At 40.5% G+C, this 24,074-nt stretch overlaps 1 protein-coding gene across 6 annotated transcripts in view; it reads left to right on the top strand.

The window, feature by feature from the left end:
• The window catches only part of HERC2 (HECT and RLD domain containing E3 ubiquitin protein ligase 2), a 234,998-nt gene that overhangs the window by 185,013 nt on the left and 25,911 nt on the right, over nt 1-24,074 (top strand). For all 6 annotated transcript variants that reach the window (XR_011570152.1, XM_070801388.1, XM_070801376.1 and 3 more), the window contains 9 exons: nt 5,540-5,647; nt 7,081-7,212; nt 7,609-7,767; nt 7,851-7,969; nt 8,571-8,696; nt 9,138-9,293; nt 9,679-9,794; nt 9,894-10,092; nt 20,955-21,169. Coding sequence is in view for 5 of the 6 variants with exons in the window: in XM_070801388.1 (XP_070657489.1) it covers nt 5,540-5,647; nt 7,081-7,212; nt 7,609-7,767; nt 7,851-7,969; nt 8,571-8,696; nt 9,138-9,293; nt 9,679-9,794; nt 9,894-10,092; nt 20,955-21,169 (1,330 nt within the window). In the remaining variant the exon portion in view is untranslated. The remainder of the gene's footprint in view (nt 1-5,539; nt 5,648-7,080; nt 7,213-7,608; nt 7,768-7,850; nt 7,970-8,570; nt 8,697-9,137; nt 9,294-9,678; nt 9,795-9,893; nt 10,093-20,954; nt 21,170-24,074) is intronic.

The following is a 24,074-nucleotide window of genomic DNA, read 5'->3' as shown; positions in this document are numbered from 1 at the left end:
TCTGGCTGGACCATTAGTGTTTGCGATCCAGCATCTGGAAGCATCTAGTATCTGCTTGTCTTTACTTTTGTGATGGCAGCGGCTACTGATGCTCATTACCTGAGGCCATTAAGTCCATTGGTGGTTGCAAAATGGTGCTATTCTAATTATTTCATTTCTTATTTATTATTTAGATTACATTATATAGGGACATTTTCCCTGATCCTTTGGTTGGTTACCCAGGAGTACTGTTTGTATAAGAAAGGCAGGATAAAAGCTTGATTCTTCTCTTCTTTTCACATTTTCATGAGAATGAACACATCATTCTTTGAAGGTGACCAGTTATTTTGGGGTTTTTTTTTTTGGCTGTGCCTCATAGCTTGTGGGATCTTAGTTTCCTGACCAGAGACTGAACCCAGACTGACAGATGGGGAAAGCACCAAGTCCTTAACACTAGATAGTCAGAAAATTACCTGTTTTTTCTTTTATATCATGAACCCATGGATTTGCACATGTGTGATGGGCTTTAATCCATTGTGACTATTGTCCTGTTGAAGCTCAGATTATCGCGTCTCCAGACGTTGAGCTCCCTGTTGTATTTGGCTCTTGGCAGTGCTTCTTATGGTCCAGTGGTAACTTCCTTGTAGTCTGATAAGACAAGATGCTTCAGGCTTGTCATGTAGTTTCTCCTCTCCACCTGGAGTCTACCCTGGTGTCTTTTAGTGGAGATGGCATTTTAGATCACTGGGCTGTTGTTGTTTCTAGACGTTTTCAGCGAATAGAGATAGGGTAAATGAGTGGACAGTCTCACTGACTGACTGACCGACTTTCTTTTGAGTTCATAATGGTATGATAGATCCAAATTCAGAACTACACGTTTCTATTTATACTTAACCTCTTCTGTTCCGTCTTTGTTTCTTTTCTCCCCCCAAATCCTGGTTCTAAGACAGAGGAATGATAGAATTAGAATATCTTATAATTATGTACTTGCTTTATCCCACATCACAGGCACAAAAGACTCAGGGTACTAGTCTAACACTACCAGATATGTATATGGTTACTGAAAATAGTTAACAAAACTTTGTCTTGGTTTCTTGCTCTCTTCATTGTTGAAATTTGATTAGCTTGGTGATACTATAAATCCCAGAGCATAACAGCTATTGCATAGTCTGCTTTCTTCCTGTTAATCTTCATTTAGTTCTAGTTGTCTCCTTTCTTACTATGATTGTCTGAAGCTCACTCTCTTGTCAATTCCTCAGCAAGGCTCAGAGGATGACAGTCCTGACATGAGTCAGCTTGTTCTAAAAGTTGGTTGCCCACATTTGAAAGTTAGTTTTATTGAATAGCATATTTTCCTCCTGTAAAAGTTTGTTGTTGAAAGTGTTATAAGTGACATTCTCAGATAAGGGTTTGTGCCCCTTTAAAATGTTGAATAGTTTTGAGTCTTGTCTTTCAGGACAGTTTTTTTTGCATTACAGTTTGTGGTATTTGTTTGCAACCTTGTTTCAATTTTCTTTTTCATGGATATGTGATTGTTGTCTTGTGTTGGATGCCTTTAGAGTCAATATTGGCTACTTCCTTTCCTCCTGTTTGTCTCAAAGCATATCTGTTGTGTTTATTTGCCCCTATGTTCTTTGTAATTTAATTTTCATTTCTGAAATTTAAAAAATTGTTTACTAAACTTTATCATTTAGTGTTTTCTTCTAATTCCTATTTTTCTTTCATATCATGTATCATTTTCCTAATTTCTTTTAGCTTGGTTTGAAATAATAGATTACATTTTTCATGTGTTTTGTGGGCACATCTTTCTGGCTTGCCTTCATTGTCTATAGGAGAATGTTATTCTACTCTTTTTCTCTCTTTTGTAATAATAACTTTATATTGTATTTGACCTTGATAATTTTATCCTGATTATTTTTATGTGAAATTAATTTTCTTAAACTTTTAGAATGAGATGGGATTTATAAAAGCTTCTTTAACTTTGAACTCTTACTCTCTCATAGTAGAAATTAAACAAAAGGTAATTCCACTCAGCAGTTACCTAAGACAAAGTCTAGTGTACCTCTTCCTGTTTCTGTTTCTCTTACTTGATATCCAGTCTGCCTGCAAGTCCTAACATTTCTACTCTAAAAGTGTATTTCAGATTCAGCCATTTATCACCATTCTGAATCATTCTGGGCCTAATCATCTAGTTTCACCTTGTTTATTATACTAACTCATATACTAGTATAATATAAATGTTCTGCTTCTACTTCTCACCTTCTGTGTCTCCCAGAATCAGCTCCTTACATGACAACCAGAGAGAGAGATTCTTTTAAAGTGAGTCAGAATATACTGGTGCTCTGCTTAAAATCTGCCAGTGCACTCCTGTAACCTTAAAATAAGACTCAGATCCTTGATGATGGCCTGTGCAACTTCCCATGAACCTTGTTTGCCTCTCCAACAGCATTCCCTTCCTCTTCACCTGTCTCTCCTGGGCCCTCCACATCATCTTTTATGGTGGCCCTTAAATATGTTCCAGGAATAGGCCATTTGTCTCACTTTGTACTTGCCATCTGCCTGAAGTACTATTCTCGTAGGCAGTTAGTTACGGGTTTCTGATCATATCTCCCTTGTGGAGGGAATCCTTTCCTTGCTACACTAGAACAGCCTTTTCCAAATTTTGTTTCGTAGATGTCCTTCTTCAAATCAGTTACACTTTGTGACATTTAACAGACATCACCTGTTTCTGTCTTATGCTAGAATAGGGACTAGCTGGAGTTAATGTTATATACAAGGGATGAGAGTGGAAATCCTTACCTTGTTCCAGTAGAGTGAATACATATCATTCTCTTAGCATTAGGTATGTTAACAATAGGTTTTTCATACATGCCTTTATCAAGTTGAGGAAACTTTCTCTTCCTAGTTTGTGGGGGAAATTTTATCATGAGAGCGTGTTGGATTTTGTCAAATGATTTTTCTGTGTATTGACATACTGTTTTCTATATTAATCCTTTATTAGTATGGCATGTTATATGAATCAGTTTCTGGATATTAAACTTGTATTGCATTTCTAGACAAATCATAATTGTCCACAATGTATAATCTATAGTATATGTTGCTGGATTTGGCTTGCTAATATTTTGTTAAGGATTTTTTGACCTATTTTCATGAATAGTGTCAGTTTGTGGCTTTCCTTTCTTTTTATTTTTTTATTAAAAACTAAAATTTATTTATGTAGCTTTCCTTTCTTGTAATATCTTGATCTCATTTTGATATTAGAGTAATACTGGCTTTACAGATTGAATTGCAGCATGTTCCCTTCTCTACTCTCTGAAAGAGTTTTTGTAGGGTAGGTATTCTTCTTCCATAAACATGAAAACATATTTACAGAATATGTTTTCTGTATAAAATATAGCAAAAGTAAAAATGAAAACTCCCTCATTTGTATCTCCTCTATTCTCACTGCTATAGCACTCTACTTCTGACATTAGACATGTGAGGGTTTCCACACATCATGCAGCTGTGCAAAATCAGCTGGTGTCCTGCAGTTTAACTCAGTCCTGACACTAGGTTAATGGCTTAAGTCCCACCAAGATGGCACCCACTTCAAATGCCAGTCAGAAGTGAAGTTCAATTGATTTGCTATAGCACCTCACAGAACTCACAGAAGCATTTACTTATGTTTATTAGTTTATTGTAAGTTCAGTTCAGTTCAGTCGCTCAGTCATGTCCGACTCTTTGCCACTCCATGGAGTTTATTATAAAGGACATGAGAAAGAATACAGATGAACAGCCAGATAAAGAGGTATATAAGAGTTCAAGATGGTAGGTAGTCTTGTTGAAATCTTCTGTATCTTTACAGATTTTTCTCTCTATCTGTCCTGTCAGTTGTTGAAGGCTAAATTTTGAAATCCCCAGTTGTAATCGTGGATTTGCTTACTTTTTTAATTTATATTTGTTTTTTTGTCGTGTGTTTTGGGGCTTTGTTCAGACCTAAAAGAAGCAGAAGAGGCTAACAGGAGACAACAAGAATACACAGAACTATACAAAAAGGTCTAAGGACCCAGAGTCATTGTTATCATATTTTCCTTTGTTATCATGTTTTCACTGTTTTTGTGAATTCTTTGAACATATTTATTATAGTTTTGAAGTCATTGCCTACTCGGTTCAGCATCTGGCCCATTAGGGTCAGTTTCTGTTGTCTGATTTTCTTCCCGCGTATGGCTCACATTTTTCAGTGTTTTTGCATATCTCATTATATTTTGTTGAAAACTTAGACATTTTAGATTCTGTTGTGACACTTGGTTTCTGAGTTTTTAAAAAAGACTTGTAATTGTTGCTGGGTTTCTATGGTGGTTTTGTGTATTTATTTTGTAAGATGCCTGGAATTACTCTCTAAAATCTCTTCCCTGCGTCACACATTCACTGATATCCTAGCTTACTTTATAATTCTGATTTTTGTTCTCTAGCCTGACTTTTAGGGTTTGTTCCATCTGCTTGATTTAGCCTGCTCATTTCCCCATCTGTGGATGGATCTCTGTGGGTGGAAGCAAGGGAGGGCATGGAAGTCAGTGTTTTGGCAGTTTTCCTGTGTGTGTGTGTGCGTGCGCGCAAGTGCATGCACACATGCACACACACATGCACATGCACACCCAACTCTCCGTTTTCTTGAGGATATGTGCCTCAAGTCACCCAGGCCTCCATGACGTCCTCATTGAGCCCTTCTCTGTTCTCTGACTTCCAGAATCTTCTTGTTAGATTTCTGGCTAGTTCTCATGTCTGGCACCCGCCCAGCCACACCAGATTCTTAAGCCAGCAAAGACGCAAGCTTTTCTGTATGTCCTCAGTTACCCTCCCCACTCTCTGACTTTTAGGATCTCTGCCCAGGCACTGCGCCTGCTTTGCACCAGTTAGCATGTCACTGGAGACAGAGTCCCATCCTGGTAAAGCTGAGCTGCAGCCGCACAGGGCAATCCTAGGCGAGAACACATAGGCTCTCACTGTCCCTACCTGAGTTGGGCAGTTTTTCCGTGAATGAACTCTTCTCGGCTTGTTGTTCGCCTTGAATTGATTTGAAGAGCCCTGGAATCATTGTTTCTTACTATTTTGAGTGATTTTATAGTTGTTTTGCCAACCTTTTCCCTCCACCGTAACCCAGGTCATAGCCTTCACTGATTCTTTTCTAAGCTAATTTGTCCCAGAGAAGACTCTAGATCTAATGCTAAATTCTTGGTGGACATGATTTTATATGGCTTTTAAAATGTGGGGGAGCAGGATAATAAAGCTTGGTCGTCTGGTTAGGGCTATAGCATGAAAATCTTTCCAGAAGTGAGACCACAAAACTAGTTGGCCAAGTGAGAGTGTCTTCAATTGTTTCATCATGGGTGAAATATTTTGTGGGAGGCAGAGTTGGAGTGAGAGGAATCCTTCTTTTTTGAGGTTAGTTCTTCCTTTCTGCTTTTCGTTGGCTGTTGCACATCATTTTAGACTCACTGCTTCTGTGTGGTATGGTTTTGGCCCTGTCTGTGGTATGTTGACTGGGAGCGTTACCTTGTTTTTGTACCTACTTGTCCTCCAGGTGCAGAGGGACTCAGGGTGGAGTTTGACCGGCAGTGCTCCACCGAAAGGCGCCATGACCCTCTCACAGTTATGGATGGTGTCAACAGGATTGTCTCCGTGCGGTCAGGTAGGAAGAGGAGTTGAGCTTGCTTTTGTAGAAACCATTAGCACATTACTGCTTCATTCTCACGTGCGACTTCACGAGAGAACAATAAGTGACCTAACTGCAAAATACAGTAGGTTTTATCTGTTTTCCCCTGTGCTTTCAGTAAGATGATTTATTAAGTGATGCATGTACCTCCCCACCAATGGGTGGGACTACTGGTGTCCAGTATGACTGCTGGTCCTTCTTGGGGGCACTGGTTGTCGGGAGGGTCCAGTCTCACCTAGACAGTGGAGATGGTGCTGTAAGATGTTTGGGATTGTCAGACTCATGCACGGTAAAGGTTGACATACTACAAGGCTTCTTAAAGGTTTTATTTTTTAATTGATTGCTGTGAGGAGTTAGGCTCCCCTCTGAGTAAGTGTTGTGTGCGCGTGGTGGACAGTACTGGAGTAGATGGGAGGGGTCTCCTTTGGGCCTCTCCCTGCTCTGATGTGCTCCGTGAGATTGAGCAAGAGTGAATCACTCTGTCTGGGGGCTTGATAAATGCCCTTCACTGTGTTTTTTAGAATCATCAGTGCAGGTGTATGTGTGTCTGTGTGTGCAGATCTCTTAAGGTATCTTTATTCTTCGTCTGGAGCCAGGGTCAACAAATGTTTCCTAACATAACTACTCCCCTCTGCCTTTGTAGCAAAGGCAGTCACAGACCAAATATAAATGATGGGCCTGGCTGTGTGCCAGTAGAATTTTACTCACAAGAAGTTACTTTGGATGAAGTGGTATCACAGATGAGCATGGATTTTTTTTTTTCTGACAGTTTGACAGATGTCACTGTAGTATGCAGTAGTGTTCTGACATGTTTCCAGTTTCTCTGCTTCCAACAGGATCCCTTCCAGGCTACTCCCACACTGCTGCCTGATGGCTCCTCTAAGTGGAAGCTCATTTGGGGTGGCACACTGTAAGCTTGTCTCCCCAGCTCCTCTCCAGGGCACCCCAAGCTCTGGCAGGCTACTCTCCTCTTTCTGGAGAGTGGCTCATGTGTGCTGAACCGCCCCTGTGCTTCAGTGGGGGCCCTGTGTCTCTGAACACTTGCTTCCCCTTTGAGGAAGATGGAGGCTTTCTCTTTGGCTGCCTGGGTACTAACCATTGCATCAGACCCTCTCAAAGAAACTTCTGTAGGCCCTGACCCTGGTGTGAGCACGAACTGGCTCTGTGGGCCTCTCACATAGCATTGTGGTTGTGTTTGAGTGTCTTCTGTTGGGGCACTGCCTACCTGTCCTCTGCTTCCCAGTTGCTTGCTGCAGTGTGAGCTGAAGGCCTTGGTGTGGACGCACCTGGGCAGTGGGCTGGAGGAGCCAGCTGTCGTTCAGACAGGATGTGAGTGACTTTGTATCTAAGGAAGTTGATGTTGATCTGATGAGGGGTAAACCCACCACCAGTGTGCTTTTGTCCCCCAGGCCGGGAGTGGTCTGACTGGTCCAGCGAACTGCGCATCCCGGGGGATGAGTTGAAGTGGAAGTTCATCAGTGATGGGTCTGTGAATGGGTGGGGCTGGCGCTTCACAGTCTACCCCATCATGCCAGCTGCAGGTGAGGAGGGGGGTTGGTGATCCAGGCAAGGGAAATACACACGAATTTTCACTTGGTGCTTGTAGTCTACCTTCTGTTGTGTTGGGACCCAGCACTGCCCAAGGCCCCACCACATCAAGGCTCAGAACTGCATGAGCTGCTTCACTTTCTGGCTGTTGGGATGTGGCTCTCTGTTTTCACCCAAAGTCTTCCAGCTGTTGCTGGTTGCGGTTCTTCAGCCGTGTGAGATCTCAGGTGAAATGTCAGTGTGCGGAGCGTAGTCACGTGACACGACAGTGGTGCAGCCCTCTAGCCGTGGCATCCATGTGGATGACGCACTCAACTTTGGGTGAATCTCCTTGTGGGGTAGCTGTTGCCCTGCCCAACAAGGGGACATTTATAATTACCTTTCTTCAGGCCCTAAAGACCTACTTTCTGATCGCTGTGTCCTCTCGTGCCCGTCCATGGACTTGGTAACTTGTTTGTTGGACTTCCGGCTCAACCTTGCCTCAAACAGAAGCATCATCCCCCGCCTTGCAGCGTCCCTGGCAGCTTGTGCACAGCTGAGTGCCTTGGGTAAGTGGCACCTCTGTTGTCAGGTCTGTCTTACTTCTTGAGAAGAATGGTCATCCTCTGACTTTTCTGTCTTCTCATTTCAGCTGCCAGTCACAGAATGTGGGCCCTTCAAAGACTGAGGAAGCTTCTTACAACTGAATTTGGACAATCAATTAACATAAACAGGCTACTTGGAGATAATGATGGGGAAACAAGAGCTCTGGTATGAAACATTACATTATAGTTTCTAGTTGTGTGACCCTTTGGGACTAAAATGTTGCTTTAATTATTTTAACTTCTTAATCACAGAAGAGTTGGGAAATTTCACATAGGACTAAGACAGCCTTTCTTGCATTCAGACTCCCTTTATGTTGCTATTATACTGAGTGCAGGCTGGACTTTGATTATAGAAACAGCCCCATGTAGATGGCTATGAGAATAGCTTTATGAGTCTTAACTCACCACATCCCCTTTGTTTTGCTGGATGAAGTAGTTATTGTTAAAAGAATGCTTATCTTAACCATGTTGGAGACGGAGGTTTCTGAAGCAGAAATTCCTTTCTGGTTCCCTGGAAGAACTGTTTTTGTTATACTGAAATTAAGACCAAATATTCTGAAGTGAATTTTCATGCTCTTCTTTTTAATTTCAGTATTCATTGTGTCTTTTTAGATTTTTTTCCCCATTTATAAAGATCAATCACTTGTTTTAGGGGAGAATAGTATCAGTATAATTAAACATTTGACTCATAGAAACAAAACACTCAACTCAACTCTCCTGAATTTGGTTTCCTAGTATGGGCTATAATTTTGTTGTTTTCTTAAAAGAGTTTTTCAGGCAGTGCTCTTGCTGCTTTGGTGAAAGGCCTTCCAGAAGCTTTGCAAAGGCAGTTTGAATATGAAGATCCTATTGTGAGAGGTGGCAAGCAGCTACTGCACAGCCCATTCTTTAAGGTAATTCTTGGCTTGTTTTGAGGTGGTGAGAGAACCACAGAGAGCTGTCAAGTACAGTACATCAAATATCAGGCATCCCTGAGGACAGGTATAGGTACTGAAGGTGAATGTGAAACAGTTTCAAGACTGTGTGGTCTAAGCTCTTGTGCTTTAATAACAGTGTGCTTTTAGATGCTTTTACTTAGGTGGCAAGTATTGTAGCCGTGGTCTGATCTGGGTTCCTGTTGTCAGGTGTATCACTAGGAACTGGGTAGGAATAATCCACATCATTGGTGATGCCACGCCCCTTGCTGGGCATGTGGCAGTTATCTGGAGTGAGGAATTGTGAAGGAAGACCCACAGAGAGCCTGCATGGGGGCTGTCTTTGGCATGCAGTGCTGGTGAAGTAGAATGTTCGCTGTGTCTGAGTATCCCTGTGTTGTTAATTTTTGCTGGCTGCAGGTACTAGTAGCTCTTGCTTGTGACCTGGAATTAGACACGCTCCCTTGCTGTGCTGAAACACACAAGTGGGCTTGGTTCCGGAGGTACTGCATGGCCTCCCGTGTTGCTGTGGCCCTGGACAAGAGAACGTCGCTGCCCCGTCTGTTTCTCGATGAGGTATTGTACCTTATTTTGGAACCTCTTTAGGGATGCAAAGTGTCTTCTTTTATAGTGTAAAAAGATGCCAGTGTTACAAGATAGTAACATCTGTCTTGGCAAGGAATATCGTAAAAAAAGAAGCACATAGTTGAAAATGAATAACACTGAATTTCAGTTAAAGTTTGTTTTTAGTAAAGATATAATGATACTGCCTAGACATTTTAAAATATCTTCAATGTAATATAGTCTTGGTTTTGATTATTAACCCTAAAATCACAGTGTTGGCATTCCCTCATTTTCTTGGTTGGGAAGACCTCCTCTCCTGTCTTCTTGCCTTAGTATTATTTATTTTATTCCTGAGAGATGAGTGCTTGATTTATAATCTCATAATAATATTGTCCAGGTGGCTAAGAAAATTCGTGAACTAATGGCAGATGGCGAAAACATGGACGTTCTCCATGAGAGTCACAGCATTTTTAGAAGAGAGCAAGATGAACAGCTTGTGCAGTGGATGAACAGGTTGACTATAGCCAAAACAAGAATTAATATTGTCTCTGGGAAAATGGTGCTTAACATGGAGTTCTTCCCATGTCAATTGTTTTTTAATGTTTGTTACAGGCGACCAGATGACTGGACTCTTTCTGCTGGTGGCAGTGGAACAATTTATGGATGGGGTCATAATCATAGGGGTCAGCTTGGGGGCATTGAAGGTGCAAAAGTTAAAGTCCCTACACCATGTGAAGCCCTTGCAGCCCTCAGACCTGTGCAACTAATTGGAGGAGAGCAGACGCTCTTTGCAGTGACAGCTGATGGGAAGGTAAGAAGGTGTATTTTCTGTCACACTGACATCGAAACTGCGAGACAGCTGTGGCTAGAGGGCAGTTGAGTTCATAGTGTGTATAAGGATTGTGTACTAAAACATTATCTCAAGATTAATAGTATTCATGGTATACTGAAAGCAGTATGCCATAAATTCTATAGTGTTTCTGTATAATCTTTAATGTATTCTATGATTTTAGAATTTTTTACTTTGAAATGCAGCATACATACAAAAGTGTATTATAGTTATTTGCATATCAGTTCATTTGATGTATTACTTTTTTGTCTGCTATCATAATGCTGTCTTTTAAAAAATTTTTTAATTGGACGGTAATTGCTTTATATTATTGTGTTAGTTTCTGCTGTCCATCAACATGATCATCCATAGGTATACATATGTCCCCTCCTTCTTGGACCTCCCTCCCACCTCCCACCACATCCCACTGCTCTAGATTGTCACAGCGCACTGGGTTTGAGCTCCCTGCGTCATACATTTGCACTGGCCATCTGTTTTACATATGGTGCTGTATATGCCTCAGTGTTACTGTTTGAGTTCATCCCTCCCTCTCCTTCCCCCACTGTGCCCACGAGTCTGATCTCTATGTTTGCCTCTCCATTGCTCCCCTGCAGATAGGTTCATCAGTACCATCTTTAAAGATTTCATATATATGTGTTAATATACAATATTTGTTTTTCTCTGACTTACTTCTCTCTGTATAATAGGCTCTAGGTTCATCCCCTTCATTAAAACTGACTCAAATACGTTCTTTTTTTGTAGCTGAGTAATAATCCATTATATATATGTACCACAGCTTCTTTATCCATTCACCTGTCAGTGGATATCTAGGTTGGTTCCATGTCCTAGCTACTATAAATAGTACTGCAGTGAACACATGTGTCTTCTTCAATTATGGTTTTCTCAGGGTATATGTCTAGTAGTGCGATTGCTGGGTTATCTGGTAGTTGAACTAAGACTAGCTTGTTAAGGAATCTCCATACTATCTTCCATAATGGCTGTATCAATTTACATTCCCACCAACAGTGCAAGAGGGTTCCCTTTTCTCCATACCCTCTCCAGCATTTGTTGTTGGTAAATGTTTTGCTGATCGCCATTCTGACTGTTATGAGGTGATAACTCATTGTAGTTTTGATTTGCATTTCTCTAATAATGAACAGTGTTGAGCATCTTTTCATGTGTTTGTTGGCCATCTGTATGTCTTTGGAGAAGTGTCTGTTTAGATATTCCACCAATTTTTTGATTGGGTTCTTTGTTTTTCTGATATTGAGCTGCATGAGCTACTTGTATATTTTGGATTGCAGCTGTTTTCTTCCATTCTGAGAGTTTGGAGAAAATAATTGCAATTATTTTATCCTTGTTTATAGTTTCCTTGGATGTACAAAAACTTACAAGTTTAATTAGGTCCTACTTGTTTATTTTGTTTTAATTTCCATTATTCTAGGAGGTGGGTCATAGAGGATCTTACTGTGATGTATGTCAAGGAGTGTGCTGCCTGTGTTTTCCTCTAGGAGCTTTATAGTTTCTGATCTTTAATCCATTTTGAGTTTATTTTTGTGTGTGTCTTAGGAGGTGTTCTAGTTTTGTTCTTTCACGTGTAGCTGTCCAGTTTTCCCAGCACCACTTACTGAAGAGGCTGTCTTTTCTCCATTGTATGTTCTTGTGTCATTTGTCAAAGATAGATGCCCATAGATGCGTGGGTTTATCTCTGTGCTTTCTATCTTATTCCATTGGTCTATATTTTTGTTTTTTGTGGCAACCATACTATCTTGATGACTGTAGCTTTGTAGTATAGCCGGAAGTCAGGAAGGTTGATTCTTATAGCTTTTTTTTCTTTCTCAAGGTTGCTTTGTCTGTTTGGGGTCTTTTGTGTTTACATAAAAATTGTGAAATTTTGTGTTCCAGTTCTGTGACAGATGCCATTGGTAGTTTGATAGGGATTGCATTGAATCTGCTTTGAGTAGTATAGTCAGTTTCATGATGTTGATTCTTCGAAGAACATGGAATAGCTCTCCATCTTTCTGTGTCATCTTTGATTTCTTTCATCAGTGTCTTATAGTTCTCTGCATACAAGTCTTTTGTCTTTTTAAGTCAGTTTATTCCTAGGTATTTTCTTTTTGTTGCAGTGGTGAATGGGATTGTTTCCTTAATGTCTTTTTCTGATTTTTCACTGTTAGTGTATAGGAATGCAAGGAATTTCTGTATATTAATTTTATTAATATATCCTATGACTGTTATATTCGTTGATCAACTCTAGTGATTTTGATCGATTAGCTCTGCTTATAGGCTATCCTCCAGTGTTTGTTCCTTAGCCAGGCAAGAGGTGGAGAAGGCCAAGGCTTATTAGGGCCCACTTGTTCCCTTGGGCTGTGGACAGGGTGGAATGTGGCAGCCACAGTTAGGATGTACTAAGTAGTGCCTGCGGCGTTAGACTTGCCAGATGTTGTCATAGTCTGAGGCGGGTCATGTGCTCTCCCAGAGGAATATACCTCAATTTGTGGGTCCCTAGGAAGAACCAAGCTGCATAGACTCCCAGCGTGGGTTGGGCAGTAACCTGTGCCTGCTCACAGCCGTTGGCAGCTGCCGCCTCTGGGGTCGGGACTGCAGTGACGGCTTTTTGTCTGCTGCCTCAGGCCCTTGCCCTGGTTTTGGCAGTGTCTAGTCACTTATGTTTACGTAAACTGCAGTCGTGTCACTTCTGCCTCTGGCGCTCCTACCAGTTTTGCTGGTTTTGACAGCCACCACCTGGGCACACACTGCTGTCTGCAAATGCATGGAGTAGGAGTTGGAGTGTTCCAGTGGCAACGATATTTTGTCTCTCTGGGATGCTCAGTGTTTTCCCTGGACTCCCTCAGCTGTGTCCTACTAACGTCCTCAGAGTATTCTCACAGTTGGCCAAATCAGGACCTCTCCCTGAGATTCAAAGCTTGAGCCTCAGCACTCAGCCCCGATTTGTTCTAGGCCAGCAGTATGAGCAGCTTCTCACCTGGGAAGTAATGTTTGGCAGCTATCTTTGTGGTGAGTTCTCTCCATTTTGCCTTCCGAGCCCCCGCCATTGTGTTCCCCTCTGAGGTTCTGAAGCTCCCCCCCTGCCCCACCTTCCATGAGGGGTTTCTGAGTATGTGGAAACTTTTCCTCCTTTACAGCTGTCTCCCCAGAGCTCAGGTCCCCATCCTGAAATCCTTTGTCTCATTTTTTTAACCTTTATCTTTTGACCTACCTCATTCTAAGGAGATTGGCTTGCCTGTTTGAAAGTCTGCGTCTTCTGCCAGCATTCAGAAGGTGTTCTTTAGGAGTTGTTCCATATGTAGATGTATTTTTGATGTATTTGTGGAGAGGAAGGTGACTTTCCCATCTTATTCTATCACCGTCTTGGAAGTTCTGCCATAATGCTGTCTTTTAAAAAATTGCTACTGATACGTTCAAATAGTTGATATTTATATATTGACTGTATGTCTAGTGAAAGTGAAAGTTGCTCGGTCATGTCCAACTCTTTGCAATCCCATACAGTCCATGGAATTCTCCATGGCCAGAATACTGGAGTGAGTAGCTGTTCCCTCCTCCGGAACAGCTTCCCAACCCAGGGATCAAACCCAGGTCTCCTGCATTGCAGATGGATTCTTTACCAACTGAGCCGCAAGGGAAGCCCTCATCCAAAGGGTGGCCCATATGTCTAGTGACTTTATTATATTCTTCTTTCTTAGTATCTTAAACTGTTTTGTATCATCTTTATAAATTCATGTTCTGAGATAAATTTTGTTCATTCCTTTTCAGTTCACCTGTCTTTTACAGAGAAATGGAGCTAATTAGGCTGGGTGGGAATTGCAGTATAATACTGAACAGGGGTGGTGGTAATGGACCTTCTTTTTGTCTTAATTTAGGCTGCAAAAGAAACACTGTGATGGGATCCTACACACTGTGAGATTTTGATAGATGCCTGTTGAAGTCCTTTAATGGACTGGAACCTGGTGGTCTGGAGTCGGCAATAAGAAAGTAAAGGAGAGAGAAAGAGGCTGATATTCCTTGGTTTACACAGAAAACCAGTGAAGTCCCTGACACGGGGCTTGCTCTGTTCACGAAGGCCTCAGGCGCCCTCTCGAAGGGGTGAAGGGGCAGAGCACCTTCTGGAGAGGATCTTAAAAGCCCAGGCAGGAAAGTGAACCCAGAGGGCCTCTGTACTCCAGAGAATTAGCCTGAAAGAGAGAGAGAGAAAGAGAGAGGGAGAGAGAGAGAGAGAGAAAGAAGACACGGGGCCCAAAGCTCTGATGGAGCAAAGGTGTCTTATTCAACATTTTGTGGGTATTTATACTCTCTTACAAGGTAGCTATTTCCAGCAGAGATAAAATCAAAACTTACAAGTTATCAAGGAAACATGAGGTCATCTATATGAAAGAGAGAGGGTCGTAAATAATCACTTTTACTGTATGGTTCATAAAAAGGAAGAGGGTCGTAAATAGTTACTTATCACCGTATGGAAAAACTAACAAAGGAAATGCATGCATTCCTAAGCCCCTGGGAGTAGTTTGCTAAGGGACAGAGGATTCATGACAGATCCAAAACAGCACACAGGAAGCCTCCTGTTAAATGCTTCCTGACAGATGCCCTTTATCAAATTAAGGAAGTTTGCATCTTTTTCTAGTTATGAATGGATATTGACTTTTGTCAAACATCTTTCTACATTTAAAACACTAACATACAGATGTTTTTCTCCTCGTGTTGTTTAGTCGCTAAGTCATGGCCAACTCTTTGCAACTGTATAGACTGCAGCATTCCTGTCCTTCACTATTTCCTGGAGTTTCTTCAAAACTCAGTCATGTCCACTGAGTCAGTGATGCTGTCCAGCCGTCTCATCCTCTGTCACCCCCTTCTCCTGCCTTCAGGGTCTTTCCCAGTGAGTCAGCTCTTTGCATCAGGGGGCCAAAGATTAATATAGTGTATTAGATTGACTGCTTTTCCTGTATCAAACGGTCTTGGATTCACTGAAGAAACCTTGGTTAGGTTCTGTTTTATTTATATATTTATAAATATTTATATATATATACACACCCACTTGTGTATACACACACACACACACACACATACACACATATTGGTTTGTGTTTGGAATTTTAGGGACACCCAGGGTCATGAGTGTGATCATCATAATGTATTTATTTGTCTTATCCATTGCACGTCAGGTTATGATACTATATTATCTATTTAACTTACAACAGTTTACATAAAACAATACAAATTTATTATGTCACAGTCTGTCTGGGTGGCTTAGGTTGGTCCTCCAACCTAGACTCGCTCATCAGGCTGCAGTTGCTGCAGGACTGGCCTGAGGAAGATTCAGCTTGCCATGACCTATTGGCTGAGGTTGCCTTCAGCTCTTTGCCATCTTACAACATGTCAGCTGGCTTTGTCAAAGCAGGAGAGCCTGCAAGCAAGACAGAAGTCACAGTCTTGTGCAAGCTAATGCAGAAGTGACATGTCATCCCTGTTGCTATATTCTATCCATTAGGAGAGTGTCACTGGGCTCAGCCCACATCTAAGGAGGGATTACATAGGGGTGGGAATCCTGCAAGCAGGGACTCTGGGAAGCAAATCAGAGGCTACCCGCCAGAAGTATCAAGGTCATGCTACCTAGAAGTATCAAGGGTTGAAGTGTAGCTCTCTTTTGCCAGGGACCAGCCCCGGCTGATCCAGGGTATTTGAAGTGGGGATGGCATCGGTGACCTATTTATTTAAATATTTTATCAAAGATATAAAGAGTAATAGGATGAGGATAGCTCAGTAGGAAAATTCAGTGGAGAAAAGAGGCTGAGTAGCTTGGTTTATGCGGGAGACCAATAAAACTTCAAGACAAGAAGTTTGCACCACTTACATAGGCCGCAGGCATCCTTCCGTTCTCCCGAAGGAGAGGAGACACTGAGGCCTCCCCGGTCAGATCTTAGAAGCCCAGGCATAATTAGCAAGCATGGTGGGTTCCGCGCTCCAGATGGAGACTCAGCCAGAATTTGGGGGAGAGAGCGACATGGGGAGACCAAGTTTCAGTGAACAAGGCCCGCACTTTATTTTCCAAAGTAGTTTTTATACCTTAAGTTGTGCATAGAGGATAATGGGGGAAGGGGTGGAGTCATGCAAGGACAGCAGTTCCTGGTCCTAATCAAAGCCAGGCTTTCAAACTTATCATATGCAAAAGTTCAGGTGAATTACATCATCTTCTGGCCAGGAGGCCTGTTAACATTTTAAGAAACTTATCTTTCTCTAAAGGTGATTATTCCAAAGTTAGGCACCAGCCTCCAAAAAAGCATTGGACAAAGCTGCATTCCTATAGGGCAAAGGTGAGGTGGGCTCAATCAAGAAAAGAATTAACTCAAGGGTCCAAGGTTACAAACATTGAGGCTACTACTTACATTTCTATACTCCCATTATATCAATCAATACACTGCCAAGGACACAGTAGGTAAGGGGTATGGAGACTTAGCAGCAAACATTGGCCCAATAAGTGAAAAACCCTTCACCAATACAATTTCTAATCAATCTTAACTACTCAAAGGAATCTGTGTTTAGACAGTTTAGAACATCTCCTGCCTCTCACAGTTGGGAGGCTCTGAACAATCACATGTGGCCGGAAAAACCTATTCAGGCAGGCTAGAGGATTTCCAAAGGAGTTTGTAGGTTAAACACTGTCACACCCAGGAATTATTACCTGGAGCTGTAAGCTAACTTTTTTCAGAGAGAGGTAGTGGGGGACAGCCCCCCGTAAAGTCAGAGGTGTAGGTGAGAGCACAAAGCAGAAAGTAGGCAGACTCTGGTTTTGGGGGTAGATGCTCGAGAATTTCCAGGGGGACTCCTGAGGCTCGATCCTGCCTTTGCGTATGCCGAGCCTCCTTCCTCATGACCTTTGTCATGGGTGGAGCTCCTCACACTGGCTCCCGGCAGTGATAGAATTCTAGTTGAGCTATTCCAGATCCTGAAAGATGATGCTGTGGAAAGTGCTGCACTCAATATGCAATATGCACTCAGTATGCAATATGCCGGCTCCCGGCACTCTTTTTCTGTTTTCTGGAGTTTTCTGGTTGTTTTAACATATCTAAAATCTAAAGTTAGTCAGTATTTCTGTACTCCTCCCAAATAAGAAAGGCTGATCCTTTGTTATTCTGCGTTTTGGCCCTAACCTGTGTCCCTAATAATAAACATTATTATTATTGTTTTTTTATATAGACCATATAGTTTTCTGGATTTACCCAAATGTTATACACATCTTTTCTCACCAGTTATTTCTTATGTCCTCAATTATCTGGGATAATTTTCCTTCTCAGTTCAGTTCAATCGCTTAGTTGTGTCTGACTCTTTGCGACCCCATGGACTGCAGCATGCCAGGCCTCCCTGTCCATCACCAACTCCCGGTGTTTACTCAAATTCATGTCCATTGAGTCAGTGATGCCATCCAACCATCTCATCCTCTGTCATCCCTTTCTCCTCCTGCCTTCAATCTTTCCCAGTATCAGGGTCTTTTCAAATGAGTCAGTTCTTCACATCAGGTGGCCAAAGGATTGCAGCTTCAGCTTCAGCGTCCGTCCTTCCAATGAATATTCAGGACTGACTTCCTTTAGGATGGACTGGTTGGATCTCCTTACAGTCCAAGGGACTCTCAAGAGTCTTCTCCAATACCACAGTGAAAAAGCATCAATTCTTTGGTGCTCAGCTTTCTTTATAGTCCAACTCTCGCATCCATATGACTACTGGAAAAACCATAGCTTTGACTAGACAGACCTTTGCTGACAAAATAGTGTCTCTGCTTTTTAATACGCTGTCTAGGTTGGTCATAACTTTTCTTCCAAGGAGCAAGCATCTTTTAATTTCATAGCTGCATCACCATCTACAATGATTTTGGAGCCCCCCAAAATAAAGTCTGTCACCGTTTCCAGTGTTTCCCCATCTATTTGCCATGAAGTGATGGGACCAGATGCCATGATCTTAGTTTTCTGAATGTTGAGCTTTAAGCCAACTTTTCCACTCTCCTCTTTCACTTTCAAGAGGCTCTTTAGTTCTTCTTTGCTTTATAATAAGGGTGGTGTCATCTGCATATCTTCTTCACTGTATAATAAGGGTGGTGTCATCTGCATATCTGAGATTATTAATATTTCTCCCGGCAGTCTTTATTCCAGCCCAGCGTTTCTCATAATGCACTCTGCATATAAGTTAAATGGGTGACAATATAAAGCCTTTTCCTATTTGGAACCAGTCTGTTGTTCCATGTCCGGTTCTCACTGTTGCCTCTTGACCTGCATACAGATTTCTCAAGAGGCAGGGCAGGTGGTCAGTCCTTCTACTGATACTTTAAACATGTATTTTCAGTTTCTTTTAGTGAGGGTCTGTTGTTGGTTAATCTCCTGATTGTTTTTTTTAATATCTTAATTTTGTCCTTTTTCTAGGTCAGTGTTGCAAACTTTTTCTTTGAAGGTTGCCATAGTGTTTTTTGGCTATGGGAATCATACAATCTGATCTCTGTTACAATTATGAAAGCAGCTTGTGGTGAATATGAAAATGAGTGAGTGTGCCTGTGCTCTAATAAAACTTTTCTTTTTTTAATAAAAAACAGGTGGTGGGCCTGATTTGGCCTGTGGGTAGCAATCCAAGCCATGTCCCAGAGTATAAAATTTTCGGCTGACCATTATTTTTAGTCAGTCTATTAAAAGTTTTGTTCTTCTGGTTTTTGGCCCTCATTGATCATGACCTAGGATGTCAGCAGTCAGATTAATTTTTACCCAAATGAAAGTTAAATCCTTCCTTTGTATAACATCTGCTTCTAAAATCTTTCTTTAGTGACTTATACTTTCACTATGATATATTTAGATGTCAATTTCTTTTTATTTTTCCTGTCCTTTTTTATTGTTTTTTTTTTTAACCAGGTGGTGAGGGATGAGGGATGGGCTTCCTGGTTCTAGGGAACTGGTCTTTTAACATTCTGATAAATTCTCAGACATTATTTTTTCAAATATTGCCTCTCAGCCATATTTTCTCTATGATCTGTACTTAAAACTCCGAGTTCTAATTGATGTTCAATGAGGAGATCTATTCCCAGTTCTCTCTTCTTTTCTGTTGCCTCTTCTTTCCGTGTTTCTTTGCCATATGCTGGATAATTTCCTTAGAGCCATATACTAGTTTTCTAATATTTCTTCACCTGCTTATAACTCTTTTATGCATCAGGGCTTTTAATTTAAACTCTATTTTTTTAATTTCTGGAAGTTCTGCTTTGTGTTATCTTAGTCTCTCATTCCTTGGGGATACTTTCAAGTTTTTATTTCTTTAAACATGATATTGGACTTTGTTTCTTTTCACTCTTAGATAATGGGAATTTTTAAAACTATGATCTGACTATTTTCCTTGGAAAATTTTATGTAGAAATTCTTTGAGATGAGGCCTAGTTTTTTTTGTTGTTGTTGTTTTTATTTAGATGATATCCAAAACTATTAGAATCTATTAACATCTTAGTTAAATATCTGCAAGAAGTAGGACTCTGAAAGGATGGGACAGCTTTTTGAAGCATAGAAAACTGCCTGGAAATAGCTCCATGAAAGTTTCCAGGCAGAGCCTGAGGGATCAGGCAGTATCTAAATGAAGAGAAAAAGAGAAGCCAGCACTTTTGTTTGCTTTTTCACGTAGTGTTCTCTCCTGCCTCTGCTGGTTAAGAAGTTTGTGGTGTTAGAGGTCTGGTCTAAAGTCACTAATCAAAAGAGAGTTTAGGATACTCCAAGTCTAAGCCATTGTAAATTAAATTCTCTACCTACAGAATTTAGACCATAGGTGGCATTAATTCAGACTGAAAACCAACTCAGTGACCAGCTTTTGTGGTTATGAATTCTCAGGAGAGATTTTCCACCCTTTCATTCAATCCTAAGGTTGAGAAAGACAACTTTCTTTGTTTTCTTCTTAGTTCTCATTCAGTCTGAGTGAGAGGAAGCCCTTCTCAGCCTGTTCTTTTTGCACAGTTTCCCTTTGGGCTTGACTCCTAACCCCCCACGCCCTGTGCACTTGAGATCCTCAAAACATTCCCAGGGGAAACTGACTTTGGGCTCCTTTATCTGTCTGAATTCTTGGTTTTACTTCTTGTTTTGGGCCTTCAAGTTTCCTTCCTGTTGTGTCAGTGCAGCAGACCAGTTGAAACAATGTGAAGCAGCCTTTAAATTGTTACAGGAGGGGTGTTTGACATGCATTTGGAAATGGCAGTCTTGACTTTTTTTTTTAATGATAAAGATGTTTTATATCCTAAATGAATTACCCACCTAGAATGAATGAAAAAATAGTATATTCTACTATGTGATTTATATACTGCTTTGCTGAAATATTGATATATGTATACTTTTCCTGTGGGTATTTGTGTAGGTGTTATTTGGCATTTGCATGTAGTGTGTGCACGTGTGCTTAGTCGCTTCAGTTGTGTCCGACTCTCTGCAGCCCTGTGGACCATGGGCTGCCAGGCTCCTCTGTCCATGGGATTCTCCAGGCAAGAATTCTGGAGTGGGTTGCCATTTCCTTCTCCGGGGTTGCATATAGTAGATAATTAAATTGTTTTTGCTTTTCTTGGTATTAATTGTAATTGCTATTCTAGACAAAAATAGAAGTACTTTCAGGGAAAAGACGTATGTTCAAAATACATTTTCTGAATTTGGGGTTTCTATTCATTGTAATTTTTTCTTTAATTTTTAGAGTTCTGATAAAGCAAAAATAAAGTCTTAATTTTAAATTTCATTTTTCTGTGGTAAAAATACCTAGGGCATTGATTTGATTTATTGAGTATTAAAATATAGGATCCTTAGATAAAAATATGATGCCTGTATTATTTTATCTTGTAGCTATATGCCACTGGGTATGGTGCGGGCGGCAGACTAGGAGTTGGAGGGACAGAATCGGTGTCCACCCCCACATTACTTGAATCCATTCAGCATGTGTTCATTAAGAAAGTAGCTGTGAACTCAGGAGGAAAACACTGTCTTGCCCTCTCTTCAGAAGGAGAAGTTTACTCTTGGGGTGAAGCAGAAGATGGGAAGTTGGGGCATGGCAACAGAAGGTATTTTGTGAAAACATCATTTTCAGTGTTATGTTTTCCTTTTCTTGATTTTATTTGTGCTAATGCTTGTATAGTATATTGGCAGTTTGTTTTTAAGGACAACATCTGTAATAATCTACTCAAACCTAGTGACTTATTTAGCAGAAATAATTCATGTAACATTATTTAGGCTCGTCTACATGACCTCTCTGTTGGGGGACATCAAATCTGAAGTTTGATTTCTGATTACCAAGTATGGTGAGCTTCATCTTGTCCTTTCCCCTGAGGCTGCTTACCTTGGTTCTAGTTCTCCACAAATAGCTGACATTTTGTGAACATGCAGATGCTAAACCTATAAATACCTATAATACAGAGCAAATGGCAGTGCGGGGAAAGGAACACACAGATGACACAGTTTTTTACACAAAACAACCACACTCAGTAATTTTTAAAAATTAATGGGAACTAAAGGCCACATTGGAGTCACAGGACCTTTGCATCTGAAATAACTAAAGCACCAGGCAAGACACATGAAACAGCAGCCCTCAAGGCATTGAGTAACAGGCGATAAAGTGTGTTCAGTGATCTCCAGAGGTGAGCACTGACACTCACTTGTGGGGAGACTGAGAGGCAAGAAAGCCTGGAGTGCTACAGTCCACGGGGTTGCAGAGAGTTGGCCATGACTTAGCAGCTGAACAACAACTCAATAACTGCTAGAGTTGGTGGATAGAAATCTGTCAGGAGACTTGAACAACTTTATTGACCAACTTGATAACAATAGAGTACTACTTACTTAATAAGACATTCTTTTTAAGTACACATGGAACAGCTGCTAAGATCATAATTTGGGCCAGAAAACTAATCTCATAAATCAAAAAGATTCAAGTTATATAAAAGATTTTCTCTGACCACAATGGAATTGATTAGAAATTGAGTAAATCAATAATGTATAATCCTCTATTAATTTGGAAAGTAAGTAAAACATGTTAAAATAACTGATAGGTCAAAGAAAGAAGCAGAGCTAAATTAGAAACAATTTTGAACTGAGTGAAAGTGAAAACAGCATGTAAAAATATGTAGGATCGAGAAAAAGCAGTACTTAGAAGGAAACTTATAGCATAAAATGCCTTTTTATAAAAGAAAAATGGTCCCTAACAATGACCTCAGCTTCTACTTTAAGAAACTAGAATAAGAGAGATAAAGTGAGCAGAAGGAAAGAAATAAGAAAGAAAGATCAGAGCAAGAATCCATGAAATAGAAAACAGAAAAATGGAAGAAAATGAAAGAAAACATAAATCAGTTCTTTGAGAAAGTGTAATCAATGAAAACCTCCATTTAAACTGATCTATCTCTACACACACACACACACGAGTGTGTAGGACTATCAGGAATGAGGGAGTTTTCATCACTGAAGATGTGTAGTTACTGAAAGATGAAGTATGTTGAATAACTTTATGCAAACGGATTTAACTGTTGAGGTGAAATGGACGTGTTCCTCAAAGGACACGTATTCTTTAATGCTCACTCAGGAAGGATGACTTGAATAGCCCTGTGTCTATTTAAAAAACTAAATTTTCCACAGGTAAGTCTTCAAGACCATATAGATGACTAGTGATTTCTACCACACATGTAAGTAACAGATAATACAAGTTCTGCACAAACTATTTCAGAATAGTGAAGAAGGGAATTTGCCCCAATTTAGTATTTTGTGGGGACAGTTATATTCTTATATCAAAATGAGACTCAGATATTATTAGGAAAATACAGACTAATATCCTTCATTGACATAGATGTAAAAATTCTTAATAGTTTAGAAAATTGAGTCTTAACAGTATGTAAAAGGATAAAGTAGTATGGCCAAGTGAGGTTTATGCCAGAAATTGAATAATTGTTTTAACATTAAAAAATTGATCAGTATAAAAAAGAAAAATTATTTTGATTATCTCAATGGATGAAAGGCAGAAAAGCATTTGGCAGATTAACCTTTGTTTCTGATAAAAAAAAAAAACTTTCAGCAATATAGGAAGGAAGGAAATCTTCCTAAACTTGATACAGGACATCTCTGTTAAACCTAGGACTAACATAGTGCCTGATAGTGGCAGACCTAGCACTTTTCCTGTCTCCAGGAACAAGACAGGGACATCCCTGTCTTGTTGTATTCAGTTGTATTCAGCATTGTTTAGCAGGTTTAGCAAGTGCAATACAACAATGCAGAGAGATAAAAGGCATTCAGATTGGAAAGAGAATTTGTTGTTGTTCAGTCGCTCAGTCCAACTCCTTGTGACCCCATGGACTGCAGCACACCTGACTCCCCTGTCCTTCACTATCTCCTGGAGCTTGCTCAAACTCATGTCCATTGAGTTGGTGATGCCGTCCAACCATCTTGTCCTCTGTCATCTCCTTTTCCTCCTGCTTTCCATCTTTCTCAGCATCAGGCTCTTTTCTAATGAGTCAGCTGTTTTCATCAGGTGGCCAAAGTATTGGAGATTCAGCATCAGTCCTTCCAGTGACTATTCAGAATTAAAACTGTCCATTTACACATAATATAATTATTTATGTAGAAAATCTGATGGTATCTACAGAAAAGCTATTGGAATTAAGAGGTGAGATTAGCAAAGTTGCAGGATAGAAGATCAGTAAATAAAAGTCAGTTGTAGACAAAGGAAACATTCCTGTATCAAAAAAAGTCAATTGTGTGTCTTTATACATATTAAATATGCAATCAGAAATTGAAATTTTAAAATACTACTTATGGCACCCTTCCCCTAAAATTGAAATAGTAAGGAATAAATTTGACCCAAAGATAGGATAACTTATAGACAACAAAAAAAACCTATAAAAATGTTACTGAGAAATTGTAAAAGACCTAAAATTATGGAGGAGTATACTGTGTTCATGGATTGGAAGACTCAATATTGTTAATTTG

The sequence above is a fragment of the Bos indicus genome, chromosome 2 (assembly GCF_029378745.1).
Source record: "Bos indicus isolate NIAB-ARS_2022 breed Sahiwal x Tharparkar chromosome 2, NIAB-ARS_B.indTharparkar_mat_pri_1.0, whole genome shotgun sequence".
NCBI classification, from domain to species: Eukaryota; Metazoa; Chordata; class Mammalia; order Artiodactyla; family Bovidae; genus Bos; species Bos indicus.
This window is presented reverse-complemented; position numbering and strand designations above follow the sequence as displayed.